Here is a 19,611-nt window from a genome sequence, read left to right as displayed (position 1 = left end):
TTACTGTCTTTTCCTAAAATATCATCTATATAAAACCAATATGTGTTGTGTAGCCAGCGAATAATATATATATAATATATATATACAGTATATATTATATCATTTTATATATATATATATATATATATATATATACACACAGTATACAGTGTATATATATATATATATATATATATATATATATATATATATATATAAAAACAACTACGTATATAGATATACAGTATATGATATATATACATAAACAACCAAGTATCTTCCGCAGTCATACAGCATGATCATATATACTGTATGTGTATATATATATATATATATATATATATATATATATATATACACACAGTATATACACTTGGGTCTGTTATGTATATTATATATATATATACACACAGTATATATTATATCATTATATATATATATATATAGATATATAAAAACAAATAAGTATATAGATATACGGTATATGATACATATATATATATATACTAGAAGGTGGCCCGATTCTACGCATCGGGTATTCTAGAATTTACGTATTGTGTAGTTCATGTATGATTTTTGTTATATATATATATAGATGTTGTTGTGTGTAGTTACCAAGTGTTTGTGTAGGGCGCTGTACATGTTCTGGGTGTTGTCTGGGTGTGATGGGGGGTGAGAGCAGTGTTGTTTGTGTGTTGCGTTTATTGTGGAGCGCTGTGTGTGTAGCGTTGTGTGTGTGTGTTGCGCGGTTTGTGTGTGTGTGGTGTGTTTTGGGGGGAGGTATGTTTTGTGCAATGTGTGTGTTGTGCGGTATGTGCGTATATTTGTGTGTGCAGCGTTGTCTGTGTGTGGGTGTCTGTGTAGGGCAGTAGTTTGTGGTTCCCATTGTGTGTGTGTGGTGTGTTGTGCAGTGCGCGCGCGCGTGTGTGTGTGTGTGTGTGTGTGTGTGTGTTGGGGGGAGGTGTGCACTTCCCATCGTGCTCCATCCCCCATGCAGCGCACTCCCCATCGTGCTCCATCCCCCATGCAGCGCACTCCCTATCATGCTCCATCTCCCATCCTGCGCACTCCCAAACGTGCTCCATCCGCCATGCTGCGCACTCCGAAACGTGCTCCATCCGCCATGCTGCACACTCCCAAACGTGCTCCATCCGCCATGCTGCGCACTCCCAAACGTGCTCCATCCGCCATGCTGCGCACTCCCCATCGTGCTCCATCCCCCATGCTGCGCACTCCCAAACGTGCTCCATCCACCATGCTGCGCACTCCCCATCGTGCTCCATCTCCCATGCTGCGCACTCCCAAACGTGCTCCATCCGCCATGCTGCGCACTCCCCATCGTGCTCCATCTCCCATCCTGCGCACTCCCAAACGTGCTCCATCCGCCATGCTGCGCACTCCCAAACGTGCTTCATCCGCCATACTCCGCACTCCCCATCGTGCTCCATCCCCCATGCAGCGCACTCCCCATCGTGCTCCATCCCCTATGCTGCGCACCCCCCATCGTGCTCCATCCCCTATGCTGCGCACCCCCCATCGTGCTCCATCTCCCATGCTGCGCACTCCCAAACGTGCTCCATCCGCCATGCTGCGCACTCCCAAACGTGGTCCATCCGCCATGCTGCGCACTCCCAAACGTGCTCCATCCGCCATACTCCGCACTCCCCATCGTGCTCCATCCGCCATGCTGCGCACTCCCAAACGTGCTCCATCCGCCATGCTGCGCACTCCCAAACGTGCTCCATCCGCCATGCTGCGCACTCCCAAACGTGCTCCATCCGCCATGCTGCGCACTCCCAAACGTGCTCCATCCGCCATGCTGCGCACTCCCAAACGTGCTCCATCCGCCATGCTGCGCACTCCCAAACGTGCTCCATCCGCCATGCTGCGCACTTCCAAACGTGCTCCATCCGCCATGCTGCGCACTCCCAAACGTGCTCCATCTGCCATGCTGCGCCAGCATCAGCCTCTCTACCCGCAGCATCAGCCTCTCTGCCCGCAGCATCAGCCTCTCTGTCCCCAGCATCAGCCTCTCTGTCCCCAGCATCAGCCTCTCTGTCCCCAGCATCAGCCTCTCTGTCCCCAGCATCAGCCTCTCTGTCCCCAGCATCAGCCTCTCTTCTCCCAGCATCAGCCTCTCTCATCCCAGCATCAGCCTCTCTGTCCCCAGCATCAGCCTCTCTGTCCCCAGCATCAGCCTCTCTGTCCCCAGCATCAGCCTCTCTGTCCCCAGCATCAGCCTCTCTTCTCTGTCCCCAGCATCAGCCTCTCTCCTCCCAGCCTTCCCCAGCATCAGCCTCTCTCCTCCCAGCCTCCCCCAGCATCAGCCTCTCTCATCCCAGCCTCCCCCAGCATCAGCCTCTCTTCTTCCAGCCTCCCCCAGCATCAGCCTCTCTCCTTCCAGCCTCCCCCAGCATCAGCCTCCCTCTCCCAGCCTTCCCCAGGATCAGCCTCTCTCCTCCCAGCCTCCGTCCTCCCAGCCTTCCCCAGCATCAGCTTTCCCCTCCCAGCCTCCCTCAGCATCAGCCTTCCCCAGCATCAGCCTCTCTCCTCCCAGCCTCAGCCTCTCTCCTTCCAGCCTCCCCCAGCATCAGCCTCTCTCCTTCCAGCCTCCCTCAGCATCAGCCTCCCCTTCCCAGCCTTCCCCTGGATCAGCCTCTCTCCTCCCAGCCTCCTTCCTCCCAGCCTCCTCCTCCCAGCCTCCTTCAGCATCAGCCTTCCCCTCCCAGTCTCCCCCAGCATCAGCCTCCCCCTCCCAGCCTTCCCCAAGATCAGCCTCTCTGCTCCCAGCCTCCTCCAGCACGCCGTGCTCCTCTGGCGACACTCACACACACGATCGCATCCACTCACACACACGATCGCATCCACTCACACACACACGATCGCATCCACTCACACACACGATCGCATCCACTCACACACACGATCGCATCCACTCACACACACGATCGCATACACTCACACACACCCGATCCCGACACTCACACACACCCGATCGCATACACTCACACACACAGACACTGACGATATCGCACATACGCGCTCACACTCACAACATCCGGAGATACCACATGCCTCTGGCCATGTGATCCTCCGTCAGGTCCTGGAAGGTCACAACAGCACAGTATCGAGGCCGAGAAGCAAGCGATATCGCCGGATGCTGTGAGTGTGTGGATGCGGTGTGAGGTGTGTGTGAGGTGTGTGTGAGAGTGAGTGTGAGAGTGAGTGTGAGAGTGAGTGTGAGAGTGAGTGTGAGAGTGAGTGTGAGCTGATGTGTGTGTATGTGTGTGCGTGTGGATCTTCCGCCGCTACAGGACCTCGATGCGCTTGTAACCATGCCAACGTATCCCGTCCCCCGCTCGCACGGGAGCCCACACCACTCCCGTGCGAGCGGGGGATGGGGGATGGGGGGGGAGTACAGTACTCACCCCCCTTAACAGCCGTGTCAGTTCGGGGAATGCGCGGGGGGGGGGAGAGGGGGGGGGGGGAGTACAGTACTCACCTCCGTGACAGCCCTGTCAGTTCGGGGAATGCGCGGGGGGAGGTGGGCGGGGCCAGAGCTAATGTGCGTTGCGTGAGGGGGGCGGGGCGTGGCGTGGCCGAATTGCCAATGCCTGCAGGGTGCCGGGGCGAAAGGCCAATCTGTGGGGGGGCGGAGGCTGGGCGAGCGGCTGGCCAATCCGTGTGGGGGCGCAGCCTGGGCGAGCGGCCAATCGGTGTGGGGGGGCGGGGCCATGGCGAGCCCAGCGGCCAATCAGCTTTGTGTCACCGTAAGGACACAATGTCACCGGAAGGACACAATTTTGAAGCATGACAGACAGACAGACAGACAGACAGACAGAATAAGGCAATTATATATATAGATATATATATACACAGTATATATTATATCATTATATATATATATATATATAGATATATAAAAACAAATAAGTATATAGATATACGGTATATGATACATATATATATATATACTGTATATACAGTGTGTACATAATATACACGTGTGTGTCTGTATATATATATATATATATATATATATAAAAATATATATATATAAAAAAATATATATATATATATATATATATATATATAGCAAAAAAACAACCAAATATCTTCTGCAGTCATACAGCATGATCATATATACTGTATGTTATGTATATATATATATATATATATATATATATATATATACATACATGTGTATATATATATATGTGTCGCCCTGGGCAAGCCAGGGGACACAGGTCACACACCACCACACCCCACATCCCAGGTAGGCACACCTAAGCTGAACCAAAAATCCTTGTTGCCTTCCTCCAGGAGTCTGATGATGCACACCAGGGGGTGGGCCAGGCAGTTGGCTCCGCCCACCAAGGAGCTCACAGCTCTGGAGGCAGGAAGTGTCAGGCAGATTAGCCCAGGCAGGGCTTGAGTAAACATCGAGTTAGAGCCCAGGGAGGGCAAGTGTAAACACCTAAGTGAGAGTAAAGAGAGAGAAGTGGTAAAGGAGGAAAGCAAGTGAGGTGACAAGAAGAAAGGAAAGCCTGAGAGCCCAGCTTTGTGTAGGGCCAGTACAGCAAGGTCAGCGACGGCGGTGACTGTCCGGAGGGGGACCGTTTGGAAGTTCCTGGAAGGACCCCGTTGGCTGTGTGCCCGGTGGTCTGGAGCAGTGTTCCGAAGGACAGTCAGCACCAGGGCAGGGGCCTCTCGGACCCCGGCAAGGCTAGGAGTCGCCAAATTTGCCGAATCCGTCAGTGAAGGGGACGTAGATTCCCCCAACAACCAAGTCCCGATTGAAGGCAACAGCCCAACCCGTACAACAGAGGCACCGCCACCGCCAGGGCACCAGTCTCTGAGGGCCAGCGCCTGCGGGCAAAGTGTAGTGCTCCTCCGGCCCAGCTTGAAGCCGGGGAGCGGGTTACCGGTGGGGACCCATCGCAACCATCCGTACATACAGGTGCAGGGAAGAGAGACATCACCGTCACCTACCGGGGAAGCAAAGCAGCCGTCTGTGGGACCGTCCTACCAGCCGTTTGGTTTACCGTACAAACTGTGTCCAAGTCTCAGGCTGAGTGAGTACCATAGTGCCGCAAGGCACAGCGCTGCCCCCGCGTCCCTGCGCCCACCAGGCCCCGCACCTCACAAGCCATCACCGGGCCCCGGGACCACCAACCCCTACCCACGGAGGGGCAACACAACACCTGGCTGCTCCCCATCACCATCCCCGGGATCCCCGCATTGAGCAGCGGTGGTGCTACACATCACCACAACCGTGGGTGGCGTCACGGACATTATCCCAACATCCCAAAACACCCCTTTCACTCACGGGCGAGGAGTGTCGCTCGAGAAACCCCCGGGATCCGGCCTACAGCTCGAGCCACCACTGAGCAGCTGCCGGACCCGAGCAGAAGGGGTGAGCGCGGTGTGCTGACACCCTCCTCCCCGCCCGCGACAACTTGGCGTCACGAACATGATCTTACCGCTCTGCCGTCTGTTAGAGGTGCGCCTTGTTACCGCCGGAGGGATCCGGCAGAAAAATTGCAGAAGCCGCCATCTTTGGCGCGAAAAGTTCCCGCTCGAGCGTCTTCTCGAGCAGTAGAGGCGCGAAGGCCAGAACCCCGCCCCGAGAGAGGAGGGGCCGGAAAGAGCTAAGGGGGACGCGATGGCGGCCGGCCGCATGTAGCTGTGGCTATACAAGCAGAGACGCCAGGACTCTGCAGACTGACTGGGTTCCTGGAAAACACAACTGCCGAGATGTCTGCCCCACCTAGTTCTGCAGAGACTACCGAGCCGGTGTCTGGAACAGCAGCATGGTTGAGAGCCCGGGCGGCGGGGATCTGCCGTCGCTACCAGAGCCAGATCGGCGGGCTGATGGAGCAGTGGGCCGCGGAGGTAGAGGCCCTAGTTGCTGTGGCGCGAGTGTATGGAGTGGAGGCCGTGATGGAGGAGCTGGAGAATGACCCACGCCCCTGTGTCCCCGAGGGACCGGTCGCTGCGGCTGAGGGACCCGGTCTACCCCTGGCTCCTGTGTTACCTCCGTCCTGCTCGCTCGCGCGCTGCACCGCACCTGGCCCGTCGGGTGTGCCTCCCTCTGTGACTGCCGCGGGGGCAGAAGATAGCGACTCCGGGCCTGACACCGAGCCTGTGTCAGAAGAAGAGGAGGGGGTCGTTGCCCTGTCTGGCATGGAGGCCACTTATGTTCCCCGAGCTGGGGGCAACGGGTATCGAGCGGCCCTTCCACGCCATGCTTGCTATGCACTGGAGGGGCTGGTGCCCGTGTCCTTCCACCCCGAACCGGGTGAGGAGGACGAAGACATCGAGTAGGGCAGTAGATGCCCGCAGCACCGTCCCCATTGGGACCACCTGTTTGTTTGCAAAGTTTTGAAAGTTCTGCAATGATAAGAAAGATGATTATCCGAGTTTTCACCTGATTAACCGTGTGATTTGCAACCGGCTGGAGCCGGCACCGTTGTCCCCGTGGGGACCGTTTAAAATGCATGGGAACTATCCATGGACAAGCCCGTGAACTTTGCAGGGCAACCACAAACGTTAGTGGCTTGTAAATATGTTGGGTACCGTTACCGTTTCCGCAATGCCGCCTCCGGAGAGGCAGGTTGGAGGGAGGGCCCTCAGCAGAGCAGGCCAGGGCCCAGCCACCAAAGGAACCGGTGGCTACCCTCTGGAGGGAAGGACAGATCCCGCTCGGGTACCGTGTGCTGGACTGTGGGTCAAGGGGTGCTGCCTGGGTTTTAGGGGCAGCATCAGGGCGAGGTTACTTGGGTGGGAGAGAGCGGAAACCGTAACCGTAAACCGTTGCAACGTTAAAGTAAATGTGCCTCCCGTCTTGGGAAGAAGTTATTAAAAATGTTATTTATGTTTGTTTAACCCTGTTATCCCCTTTTACAGAAAAATAAAACCGGTGTAGGACGGCAGCCCGCGGACGGTCTGCGTTTTGCTAAGGGGGAATGTGTCGCCCTGGGCAAGCCAGGGGACACAGGTCACACACCACCACACCCCACATCCCAGGTAGGCACACCTAAGCTGAACCAAAAATCCTTGTTGCCTTCCTCCAGGAGTCTGATGATGCACACCAGGGGGTGGGCCAGGCGGTTGGCTCCGCCCACCAAGGAGCTCACAGCTCTGGAGGCAGGAAGTGTCAGGCAGATTAGCCCAGGCAGGGCTTGAGTAAACATCGAGTTAGAGCCCAGGGAGGGCAAGTGTAAACACCTAAGTGAGAGTAAAGAGAGAGAAGTGGTAAAGGAGGAAAGCAAGTGAGGTGACAAGAAGAAAGGAAAGCCTGAGAGCCCAGCTTTGTGTAGGGCCAGTACAGCAAGGTCAGCGACGGCGGTGACTGTCCGGAGGGGGACCGTTTGGAAGTTCCTGGAAGGACCCCGTTGGCTGTGTGCCCGGTGGTCTGGAGCAGTGTTCCGAAGGACAGTCAGCACCAGGGCAGGGGCCTCTCGGACCCCGGCAAGGCTAGGAGTCGCCAAATTTGCCGAATCCGTCAGTGAAGGGGACGTAGATTCCCCCAACAACCAAGTCCCGATTGAAGGCAACAGCCCAACCCGTACAACAGAGGCACCGCCACCGCCAGGGCACCAGTCTCTGAGGGCCAGCGCCTGCGGGCAAAGTGTAGTGCTCCTCCGGCCCAGCTTGAAGCCGGGGAGCGGGTTACCGGTGGGGACCCATCGCAACCATCCGTACATACAGGTGCAGGGAAGAGAGACATCACCGTCACCTACCGGGGAAGCAAAGCAGCCGTCTGTGGGACCGTCCTACCAGCCGTTTGGTTTACCGTACAAACTGTGTCCAAGTCTCAGGCTGAGTGAGTACCATAGTGCCGCAAGGCACAGCGCTGCCCCCGCGTCCCTGCGCCCACCAGGCCCCGCACCTCACAAGCCATCACCGGGCCCCGGGACCACCAACCCCTACCCACGGAGGGGCAACACAACACCTGGCTGCTCCCCATCACCATCCCCGGGATCCCCGCATTGAGCAGCGGTGGTGCTACACATCACCACAACCGTGGGTGGCGTCACGGACATTATCCCAACATCCCAAAACACCCCTTTCACTCACGGGCGAGGAGTGTCGCTCGAGAAACCCCCGGGATCCGGCCTACAGCTCGAGCCACCACTGAGCAGCTGCCGGACCCGAGCAGAAGGGGTGAGCGCGGTGTGCTGACACCCTCCTCCCCGCCCGCGACATATATATATACACACACACACAGTATATACATATATATATATATATATATATATATATATATACACACACAGTATATACACTTGGGTTTGTTATGCATATTATATATATATATATACAGTATATATATATATATATATATATATATATATATATATATGTGTGTGTTTGTATATCTACATAAACACTTTTTTCATTTATATATGTATATATATATATTTATGTATATATATATATACATATGTTAAGAAAAACAAACAAGTATCTTCCGCAGTCATACAGCGTGACCATATAGATTATATATATATATATATATATATATATATATATATATATACACTGTATATATATGCTTTTGAGTGTCATTGGAAACTCATGTATAAAAAGATGAAAGCTGGGTTTAACTATTAACAGGTATGTTGCTTTTTTGCAGTTTTTTTTCTGCAGCAAACCTGCTTCCTTGGCAGTAAAAAAAAAAGTCCAAAAAGCAGTTTTTTTTAACCTGTGTTTTTAGTGTGTCATTTGTCTATAGTACATTTAAAGAGAACCAGCCACCAGGATTTTGCTATATGAGGTAAAGACAGTGCTATACAGGCGCTAGGATGCTGAATCCATACCTGTTATAGAAAGATCGGATGCTTGGTTGCAGAAATATCTTTAATAAAAGTTGCAGAAATGCCCTGCGTTTTGATTGACAGGTTCAACGGGGGCAGGCTTTTGTGGGTCGGGTCCTCGCTGTAAAATCCTCCTCCAGCGTCCTCTATGATTTGCCCCCTTTTGTTTATTTTAATCTCGGACCGCGCTGCCATTGCTGTTGTTGGCGCCAGAGTCCGCGCATACGCAAACCGCTATCTCGACGCCATTTTATTGGGATCTCATAACTTTTGCTGGTACTGAAAAAGAAGCTGCTAATTTGCATAAAATGCATGAAAAAAATGCCTAAAAGCAGCAAAACGCAATGTGTGAACATAGCCTAAGGGCTTGCTACTGTAGGGGGTTTATCTAAATTTTAGTAACAGAAAATATCCCTTTTTGAAGGAAGTAGTATTGCAGTTTTTATTTTATTTTTATTTTTTACATGAAGCTTATCTTGTTACATTATTTACCAGTTTTCCTCCACAGCTGCCTTCAGGATTGTGCAGAGAAGAGACTTGGGATTTCAGTTGAGGTTTCACAGCGCACAGGTAATGCGAGTTCTTTGAGAGCCGAACTTTTTGCTATGTGTTTTATGTGTTTTACAAAAGGTTGAAAACAATAACTGCAGCAATACTCACCCTCCTCGGGTTTATTGCTGCATCTCCTCTGTTCTAATCTTTGATGACTGGCTGCAGCAGTGATGTTATGATGACAATAGCGCACCTGACTGCTGCAGCCAATCTGAGTATGCATGTTTGTAGAAAAGTCAGGGCTATACAATTGTTAGCTATTGCAGGTCTAATGCCAGCTTAAAGCGTACCTAACACTTTGGTTGCCTTTTTGTATCTAAGAAAACAATAGGCAACTAAAAACTGATTATTTTACTAAATATAACTTATTGACAAAAATGCTGATAAATTTCCCTAATCCCAGGCTAAAGGTCCTAACTTTCTAACAAAACTTCCAGTCTACAAAGCGAGTTCCCACAACACTCCGCGGTGATGTCCTGCAACAATCTCTCCTGGTTCAGAGTGGTAAAAGGACATTCGATTCTGCTTCCTGTGAGGTTACGTCAACAGAGCAGTTCCTTCTCTTCCGCTCTGTTGACTGAGCATCATTGCCAATGTCATGTTGATTGACAGCCAGCTACCCACTACGTTAGGCTGAGCCGGCTATCAATCAATATGACGTCTCCGGTGAGGGCCCATTGACAGAGCAGAGCAGAAGAGAAGGAACTGACCTGTGGACATGACGTCACAAGAAGAAGGAGAATCTACCGGTAGGAATGGTCCGTGGCCGCTCTGAGGAAGCAGAGATCGCCACAGGGCAGCACAGGCATGTAGTTAGCAACTTCCTGATGATATGTGCCTAATCCCATAGGAAAAAAAATTCTGGACAACCCCTTTAAATAAACATGGCAGCCACAAACTGGGGATATGTATTGTATAAATGGCTTCTCCATTTTCTTTGAACATAATTAGATTTATGGAAATCCAATACTTGACACCCAATTAGATCAACTGTTATCAGCGATGGTAGCGGACGAATGTAACTAACATATGAAGGAAAGCGACACAGCTCTGTACACTCTTTAGTGCCGAGCTTTGGACCTCTGCTCACTAGTGATGGGCGAATAGTAAAATTCAGGATATTTGTACCTAATATCTAGTACTATTCCAATATTTGTCATGAATATCGAACCTATGGAAAGTCAATGGAGAACCCCAGCATTTTAAGATTTCCCAGAAAAATGCTTGGGTTCCCCATTGACTTACATTAGGCTTGTTATTTGTGGCGAATACTGGAGTAGTACTAGTTATTTTGAACAAATAATCTGAACATGCATATTTTATTATTCACCCATCACTACTACTGACTTAAGGCTGCTTTACACGTATCAATTTATCGTGCGTTCGCATGTGCGATCGCACCCGCCCCCATCGTTTGTGCGATACGGGCAATTTCTTGCCCGTGTCGCACAAAGTCGTAAACCCCGTCACACGTACTTACCTTCCAAACAATCTCGCTGTGGGCAGCGAACATCCTCTTCCTGAAGGGGGAGGGACGTTCGGCGTCACAGCGACGTCACACAGCGGCCGGCCAATAGAAGCGGAGGGGCGGAGATGAGCGGGACGTAACATCCCGCCCACCTCCTTCCTTCCGCATTGCCGGAGGACGCAGGTAAGCTGCAGTTCATCGTTCCCGGGGTGTCACACGGAGCGATATGTGCTGCCTCGGGAACAATGAACAACCGGAGCACAAGAGGACGTTCGATTTTTTGAAAATGAGCGACGTGTCAACGAGCAACGATAAGGTGAGTATTTTTGCACGTTCACAGTCGCTCATTTGTTTTACATGCTATGATATGTCATACGATGCCGGATGTGCATCACGATGTGACCCCGACGACATATCGTTTGATATATCGTAGCGTGTAACGTGCCCTTTAATATTTATGACCTATCCAAAGATCGACAACCCCTTTAAGTATGAACAATATTTTTTTTTTAGATGCGTTATATAATTATGGCTCAATAAGGCTCCAGAGGTTTTGCCAGAAAGGTATGGAAATTAGAAATCTAAGAAGTAAGGGAGCAAGTATTTTATTTTATTGTTTTATAGAACATCGGTGTAACGCTCGCCACCTGAGATGGCAAAGCGGCTAGCTGGAGTGGACCCATTGGACCACAGGGGGACCTCGGGCCTACCCTTAGTTGAAGTGGCTTAACTAAGCGCCCACCACGAGGCAGACGCCAGGTGCTACTCCCAGTGGGTAAAGACCGGGACTGTAGCAGCTGACCCCCAGGGCAAGAATGGACAAAGGTGCAGACAGGCTGAGACTCTAGTGTTGACAGGGATCACCAAGGCAGACAGTACGGACAGGACAGACTGCCAGATTTACTAACAGGACAGGAACCTCCGGAGTGGCTAAGGCAGATGGAATGGCCAGGACCAATAGGCAGAGTTACTAGCAAGGCTGGGACTACGAGAGTGTCTGAGGCAGATGGCATGGCCAGGATGGACAGGCAGAGTCACCAGAGCCAGCAGGGCAGGATGGAAAGGTAGCAGGTACCAACAGGACAGGATGGACAGGAACCAGGTACAGGCAGGACAAAACGGAACAGGATAGGACGGACAAGGCGACCTGACAACTAGCTCGTTAGGGCACAAACCACTAACTAACTAAACAAGAACGTTGATCAGGCACCATCCCTAGTGGGAGAATACTTTAAGTACACAGTGCCTCTCAATGATAGACTGAGAGGCACTTCTTGGGAGTGATGCGCTGGCCCTTTAAGAGAAGGGCATCAGTGCACGTGCACTAGGAGAGTTCACGGAGGTCCCGGGAGGGTGAAGCAAGAGGCACCCATGTGGAGCGCCTCGGAGATGTCGGGCAGTGTGGAACTAGCCGGCCGCGGCGGTGAGTGAGTGAGCGTCCCTGCGGGGAGAAGAGCAAGGAGGGCAGGGAAGCCAGCGCTACAGTCAGATATGCAAGTGAATTTTGTTTTAAAAAGGGCAATAGAAACGGAAGATTCTTATTTTCTTAACTATCATTATTATATAGCTTTTAGAAAGACAATAATGAGACAGGAAAAACTTTCTGACAGTGAGGGCAGTCAGGGAGTGGAACAGGCGACCACGGGAGGTGGTGAGCTCTCCATCAATGGAAAGCTTCAAGCGTAACATTTAGCTGGGATGATTTAGGAAAGCCTGTTGGACCTGATGGCCCCTGAGGTCCCTTTCAACTCTACCATTCTATGATTCAATGATTCCTTTTGCACAAAGTAAGTTGTACATTGGTTTCCATAGGGAAAAGCTCAAAAAAGGACAAGAAACCAACACATCCAGATCAATATCAATGGCAGACTCATGGAATCGAAGTCTGGAGGACACATATTTCTTGCTCGAAGAAGAAGGTCCAAAGCCAAGTGAAAACGTCCTATTTGTGGTCAGGTTGTTTATCGGCGTGACCCTTGTCTGTGTCATACTAATCTGTGGTGGAGGAAATCTGTTTTTCATCTTGAACTTAGTCATGTATAAGAACATGCAAAACGTGACTAATATTCTGATTGCCAACTTGGCAATATCTGACCTCCTTGTAGCTGTAATCTGCTGTCCTTTCGAGATAGACTATTATGTGGTGCGTGAACAGTCATGGGCCTTTGGTCATATAATCTGTTCGTCAGTGATCTATTTGAGGATGCTTTCTCTATATGTCTCAACTAATGCACTCCTCGCCATTGCCATAGACAGGTGAGTCCGATGGTTACAAAATATATGTTAACTTTTTGACCAAGTCTGTAGTACCAAAATACAATTGCAATCAAAATTATTCACTCCATTTCTTGGGAAATCAGATTTATTAGCAAAATGTAAAAATCGATAGTAATAAACCGAAGGAGAACAAAGTAAATAGTCGAATATAACTTTTACGACGTGGTTTCTCCAAATTCAGCACAAAATGACATTTTTACTGACTACTGCAGTCTCAAAATGATTCACCCCTTCATGACAAGCGTCTTCAGAACTTAGTAGAGCACCTTTGGCTGTTACGATCTACAGCAAATATGTCAGGCAGCATTATTGAGGAATCAGCCCATTACCCATTGGCAATGACCTCTAGTTCATTAATATTCCTGCGTTTTCGTGCTCCTTTGTCACATCCCACCAAAGATTTTATTTGGGGTTGCAATCAGGTGGATGTTATTGTCTCTCCAGAATGTTCCAGGACTTCTCCTGAAACCAAGCCTTGGTGGACTTAGGATCACTGTCTTAGGCTATGTGCGCACTTACCGGATTTTTCGCGGATTTTGCCGCGGATTTGCTGCATGTTTCGCTGCAGAAAATGTTCATAACATCTCTGCAGTGAATCACCAGCAAATCCTATGGAGAAAAAAAATCCTGTGCGCACTGGGCGGAATTTGACAGCTGCATGTTTTGCTGCGGGAATCCCGCAGCAAAAACAAGTGCATGTCACTTCTTTTCCGCACATCGCTGCGGGATTTCACTCCATTGACTCAATGTTAATCATGAAATCCCGCAGGGAATAACGCAGGCAGCAAATTCTGTGCGGTTCACTGCGTTTTCCTGCGTTATTCCCTGCGGTATTTTGCGGTTTACCTCCGGTAATGTGCATCACTTGCTTGCGGTTTTGCAGGGAAGTGATGTCATTACAGGAACAGGAAGTCGTGCAGAGTAAACACACACATCAGACACAGAACACACATCACAGACATAGATCACATAGACACAGACACATAGAACACACATAGAAAGAAAACGGAAATATAGAAAAAAAAAGAACGTGGGCTCCGCTGCATATTTACCTTCCAGCCGAGGTAAGCACACAGCGGCGGCCTGGTATCCTCAGGCTGGGGAGGGAGAGGGGCAGGGGTAATGTCCCCCGCCTCACTCCCCCTCCGGCAGCCGAGAATATCAGCCGCAGCTGCCCCGGCACTGTCGCATGCTATATGCGGCACTGCCGGCGTGTCCTCGGCTCTTCTTGCCACCGTGTAGCAGTGGTGACAAGGTAATACAAGGGGTTAATGGTGATGGGGGACCACCGCCATTAACCCCAGGCTTGATCATGGCAGCGTCTATGAGACAGCTGACATGATCAACCCGTAAGTAAAGTGAAACAAACACAGACACCGAAAAATCCTTTATTTTAAATAAAACCAACAAGCCTCGTTCACCATTTTATTAACCCCTCCCGCACCAAAGCTCCGGCGTAATCCACCGCTCCGACATCCACAGCTCCGGCTCCGACGTCCTGCACTGCTTCCATCCAGCCGCGACTGTCACAGACAGGCTGAATGCAGCAGACAGCAGAGGTAATTATCGGTCATTTCCCACGGCCGGTAATGTGAACTCACTGCCGACCGTGGGAAATGTAGCGATCTGTCATCTATCTCTCTATCTATCTATCCCTCTATCTATCTATCCCTCTATCTATCTATCTATCTCTCTGTCTGTCTATCTATCTATCCCTCTATCTATTCTTCTGTCTATCTACTATCAGAATTAAATGTATTTTTTTTTTTTCTTCAATGTGCTTTATTGCATTGAATGCAATAAAGCACATCCCAACCCGCACGCGGCAAAACCGCGGCAATACCGCGAATAATACCGCGGTAAAGCCGCGGCAAACCGCATGCGGTTTTCGGGTGCGGTTTCCCGCGGTTTTTTACCGTGGGTGCGGTAATCTTTGAGAGGATGCGGAATTTTCTCAAGAAAATTCCATTTCCCAGTGCGCACAGAGCCTTATTGTAACATCTAATGTCAGATTAGAGCCCACACAGTCCTGCCCCCTTCCACCACCGGGGACGTCGACCCTCTCACCCGTCTGGCCCTTCTGCAGTGGCCGCCCCGTTCCCATACCATGCTGCTGTATCCCAAAGGTTGTGTACTCATCACAGGCTTCCTGCTTCTTCCTTAAGGATACGGCCACACGCCTTTCTTAAAAAAGGAGGCACTTCCCTTAACCCGGAAGTGCCTCTTAGGTCAGCTGAGATGCTGGAGGCATTTTAAGTACTTCCTCCCTTTAGGAAGTGCCTGGTCAATGAGTCTTATATGTTGCTAGTTCTCAGGTCCCCTAGCACTAGGCTGTTGTCTCTGCTGCTGCTTTATTGTGCTAGTTTCCACTGCTGACATGTTTGTGTTTCAGAGTACTGCTGTTGATATCCCTAACCTGCCACTGCTACTACAAGCTGCCACCTCAGTTGCAAACCACGGTACCCGCTGATGTGAAGTATCCACACCAGCTCCTGCTGCCGCTGTTACCTATCTCCAGAGACTGTCGCTCTCGTACCCCTAGAGCCAGCTGTCACAATACATCAGTCTTCCCAAGTGGCACCCGGTCTCACGCCTGCAGCGTAACACTCTCACCATTAGAGGATCTAGTGAAAACCATGGGTGGTTGTGTAGTCAAGCCCCTCTGGGATTTCTGTGTGCTGTGACCAAGTGGGTTTGCTAAAACCCCTGCTCGCCCAGCGAGCGTAACAGTCGCTCAAGCTTTAGCACCCTCACAGAAAACAAGTCATTTTTTCGTACGATTTCGTGATACTTGATTGAGTCCATTGTGCTTTCCACACACTGCAGGTTTCCAGTTACAGAGAAAGCAGTGCAACCCCAAAGCATCACTGAGCTGCTGTTATGCTTCACTGTAGGCATCACCAAGCCACCGCCATGCTTCACTGTAGACATCACCAAGCCCCACCATGCTTCACTGTAGACATCATTGAGCCTCCGCCATGCTTCACTGTAAACATCACTGAGGCCCTGCCACGCTTCACTGTAGACATCACCAAGCCAGCGTCATGCTTCACTGTAGACATCACCAAGCCCCACCATGCTTCACTGTAGACATCATTGAGCCTCCGCCATGCTTCACTGTAAACATCACTGAGGCCCTGCCACGCTTCACTGTAGACATCACCAAGCCAGCGTCATGCTTCACTGTAGACTTTACTGAATCCCCTCCATGCTTCATTGTAATCATCACTGAGCCACTGTCATGCTTCATTGTAGACATCACTGAGCCCCCCACGCTTCACTGTAGACATCACTAAGCCAGTGTCATGTTTCACTGTAGACTTTACTGTATCCCCACAAAACAAAACAATCACTGATCTCGGGGAGACCAGCCAGAGAAAACACTGCCGGCAGCCAGCGAGGGCGCTCAAGACAGTGAAATCCTAGGTACATTGCCCCCTGGGAAATATGCAAATCAAAAAGGTCCGTGGAGCCTCTGTTAGGAGTCTCAACACAGAAACCAGCCAGATATCCCTCCGGGAAGGGCCCAGCCAAGGGGTGACTCTTTTTAGGAGACCACCATAACTACCATATTAAGTGGCCCGTATAGTCAATATCCAACTTTTTGACAAGTTTAAAGATATGACAAGGGAAATGCCAAGGCCAGGTATCCATCCACAGACAGCTGTTTCGGGGTATTGCCCCTAATCAGTGTGGAGTAGGATTCTGGCTGGGTGGGAGCAATGCCTAGTAGACTTACTGTATCCCCTCCATGCTTCATTGTAGACCATCACTGAGCCCATGCCATGCTTCAATGTTGGCTTCACCAAGCCCCTGTCATTCTTCACTGTAGGCATCACTGAATCACCTCCATGCTTCACTGTAGGCTTCACTGAGCTCCTGTCATGCTTAACGATAGATATCACCGAACCTATGCAATGCTTATCTGTACACATCACAGAGCCTGTCATTCTTCACTGTAGGCATCACTGGGCCACCGTCATGCTTCACAGTAGGCATCACCAGGCCACCATGCTTCACTGTAGTCATCACCAAGTTCCCACCATGCTTCACTGTAGGCATCGAGCCCCCACCATACCTCTCTTGCATAGGAGTGTAGATCCCACTGACATATCCCCTTTAAGGGCTGCTTCTCACTTGCGAGTTTCTCGCAGTAGAGCAATGCGAGAAAAACTCGCATTGAAATCGGACACATGTTAGTCAATGATTCAGCTCTCATCTGCGATTTTTTTTCTCAGTCCAAATCGGACCGAGAAAAAAATCGCAGCATGCTGCTTTTTTGCGAGTTTCTCGCACCATTTGTCCCAATGATTTCCTATGGAAGGGGATTAAAAGTAGCATCACACACGCGCACCAGCGTTCACATTTGCGAGTGTGGCAGTAACTTCGCTCATTAGATGAATGTGACAGCACATTCCCATAGGTTAATTAAATGACACATGTGTAATAGCTTTTATCTAATTAAGATGTTGCATGAAACTAGCATCGCAAACGCGACACACGCGAGCAAAAAGCATCGCACTTGCGTTGCACTCGCACCTAACATGAACTAAAATCAGCCAAGTATTTTTCAGCCCGGTCGGACCGATTTTACTCGCATAGATGTGTTTCCACCCTAAGACAAATGGTTTTAAAATGTGTATTCTAGTGCTGAATTCTGTTCAGGGGGTTGAATAATTCTTAGAGTGCAGTATTCACTAAAAGAAGCAACAAAAAGAAACCCTTATATTAGTTGTGTTGAGATATTCAAATGGCTCATTTAACCAATTCATTGCAAACAGCAAAAAGTTTGTAAAATTTGCTAAAAAATACAAACCCTAAATTGCAATAAGGGTGGTAAATTTTGATTGCAAAACAGGAAGTAGTTTTGTTTAATGCTTTCTGCAAATTATTAAAAGCAGCCTAACAACAAACTATTCCTCTTTCCTAGATACCTTGTGATCGTGCATCCATTGAAGCCTCGTATGAAGGTGCAGACGGCCTGTAGAGTTTTATTTCTTATTTGGTTATCTGCTACTGTGATCGCAGCTCCCACAGCTTTTTTTGCCACAGAAACTGTTTTCGATGCTCCGCGCGAGTCCGGAGAGAAAGTTTTCTGTGGCCAAATTTGGCCTGCCGATAGAGCGGTGTACTACAAATCTTACTCTTTATTTCTGTTGGCTGTAGAATTTGTAATTCCTGTGCTGATTATGAGCTTGTGCTACGTTCGCATTTGTCAGGAGCTTTGGTTCAAGAGCTTACCGGGAGAACAGACACAACAGCTCCGGAGCCGACTACAAGCGAGGAAAAAGAGCGTCCTGGTGCTGGTGGCTGTTCTGTCGGCCTACGTTCTGTGCTGGTCACCGTTTTATATGTATGCAATTGTGAGAGATTTCTTTCCCGGTCTGCTGTTACGAGAGCGGTACGCCATAGCGCTTTACTACATCGTCGAGTGCATCGCAATCAGTAATAGCATCATCAACACGCTGTGTTTTGTGACTGGGAAAAATCAAGCAAAATGTTGCTTTAAAATATTGATCAACCCATGGGAGAAAAGAATGTTATCAACAGAGAGGCACACTATGCTCCAAGACTGTAAGTCTACAGTGCAGCCATGTGCTTTGTAGTGAACATTCACGAACATGCACTTTAGACTTGCTATCTAATCCACAAAAGAAAGTTTACAGGTTTCTATTGGTCATCGTGTCACATTGCAAACTCTAAAGGGGGCTTTACACGCTACGATATCGTTAATGTTTTGTCGTCGGGGTCAAGTTGTTAGTGATGCACATCCGGCGTCATTAACGATATCGCAGCGTGTGACACTTACCAGCGACCTTAAGCGACCTCAAAAATGGTGAAAATCGTTCACCATGGAGAGGTCGTCCCAAACTCAAAAATCGGTAAGGGTTGTTTATCCAGGTGGTTCATCGCTCATGCGGCAGCACACATCGCTATGTGTGACACCGCAGGAGCGAGGAACGTCTCCTTACCTGCCGCCGGCCACAATGTGGAAGGAAGGAGGTGGGCGGGATGTTACGTCCTGCTCATCTCCACCCCTCCGCTTTGATTGGCCGGCCGCTTAGTGACGTTGCGGTGACGTCGCTGTGATGCCGAACGTCCCTCCCCCTTGAAGGAGGGATTGTTCGGCAGTCACAGCGACGCCGCCGACCAGGTAAGTATGTGTGACGCTGCCGTAGCGATAATGTTCGCTACGGCAGTGATCACAAACAATCGCATGCGCAACGGGGGCGGGTACTTACACGCTCGCTATCGCTACAAATTGCTAGCGATATCGCTACCGTGTAAAGCCCCCTTTAGGCTGCTTTCACACATCCGTTTTTCGCCGTGCGGCACAATCCTGTAAAAACCGGAAATAATGGATCCGGCGTTTATTACCGCCGGATCCGTTCTTTCCCCCATAGACTTGTATTAGCGCCGGATTGTTCCGCATGGCCTTGCGTTGCATTCGTCTTTTGCCGGATCCGGCGTAAATAGGTGATCCGGCGGCCGGATGGAACGCTGCTTGCAGTG

At 49.9% G+C, this 19,611-nt stretch overlaps 1 protein-coding gene across 1 annotated transcript; it reads left to right on the top strand.

Moving 5' to 3' along the window:
- Positions 1 to 12,682: 12,682 nt before the first annotated feature.
- Positions 12,683 to 18,704, top strand: LOC142273202 (prokineticin receptor 1-like). Its single transcript, XM_075332520.1, has 2 exons — positions 12,683 to 13,077; positions 18,029 to 18,704. Exons 1-2 carry the CDS (start codon positions 12,683 to 12,685, stop codon positions 18,702 to 18,704), a joined length of 1,071 nt encoding a protein of 356 aa, XP_075188635.1.
- Positions 18,705 to 19,611: the final 907 nt, after the last annotated feature.

Source organism: Anomaloglossus baeobatrachus, unplaced genomic scaffold (assembly GCF_048569485.1).
Source record: "Anomaloglossus baeobatrachus isolate aAnoBae1 unplaced genomic scaffold, aAnoBae1.hap1 Scaffold_3597, whole genome shotgun sequence".
Taxonomy (NCBI): Eukaryota; Metazoa; Chordata; class Amphibia; order Anura; family Aromobatidae; genus Anomaloglossus; species Anomaloglossus baeobatrachus.
The sequence above is the reverse complement of the archived record's forward strand: the minus strand, read 5'-3'. Positions and strand labels throughout refer to the sequence as shown.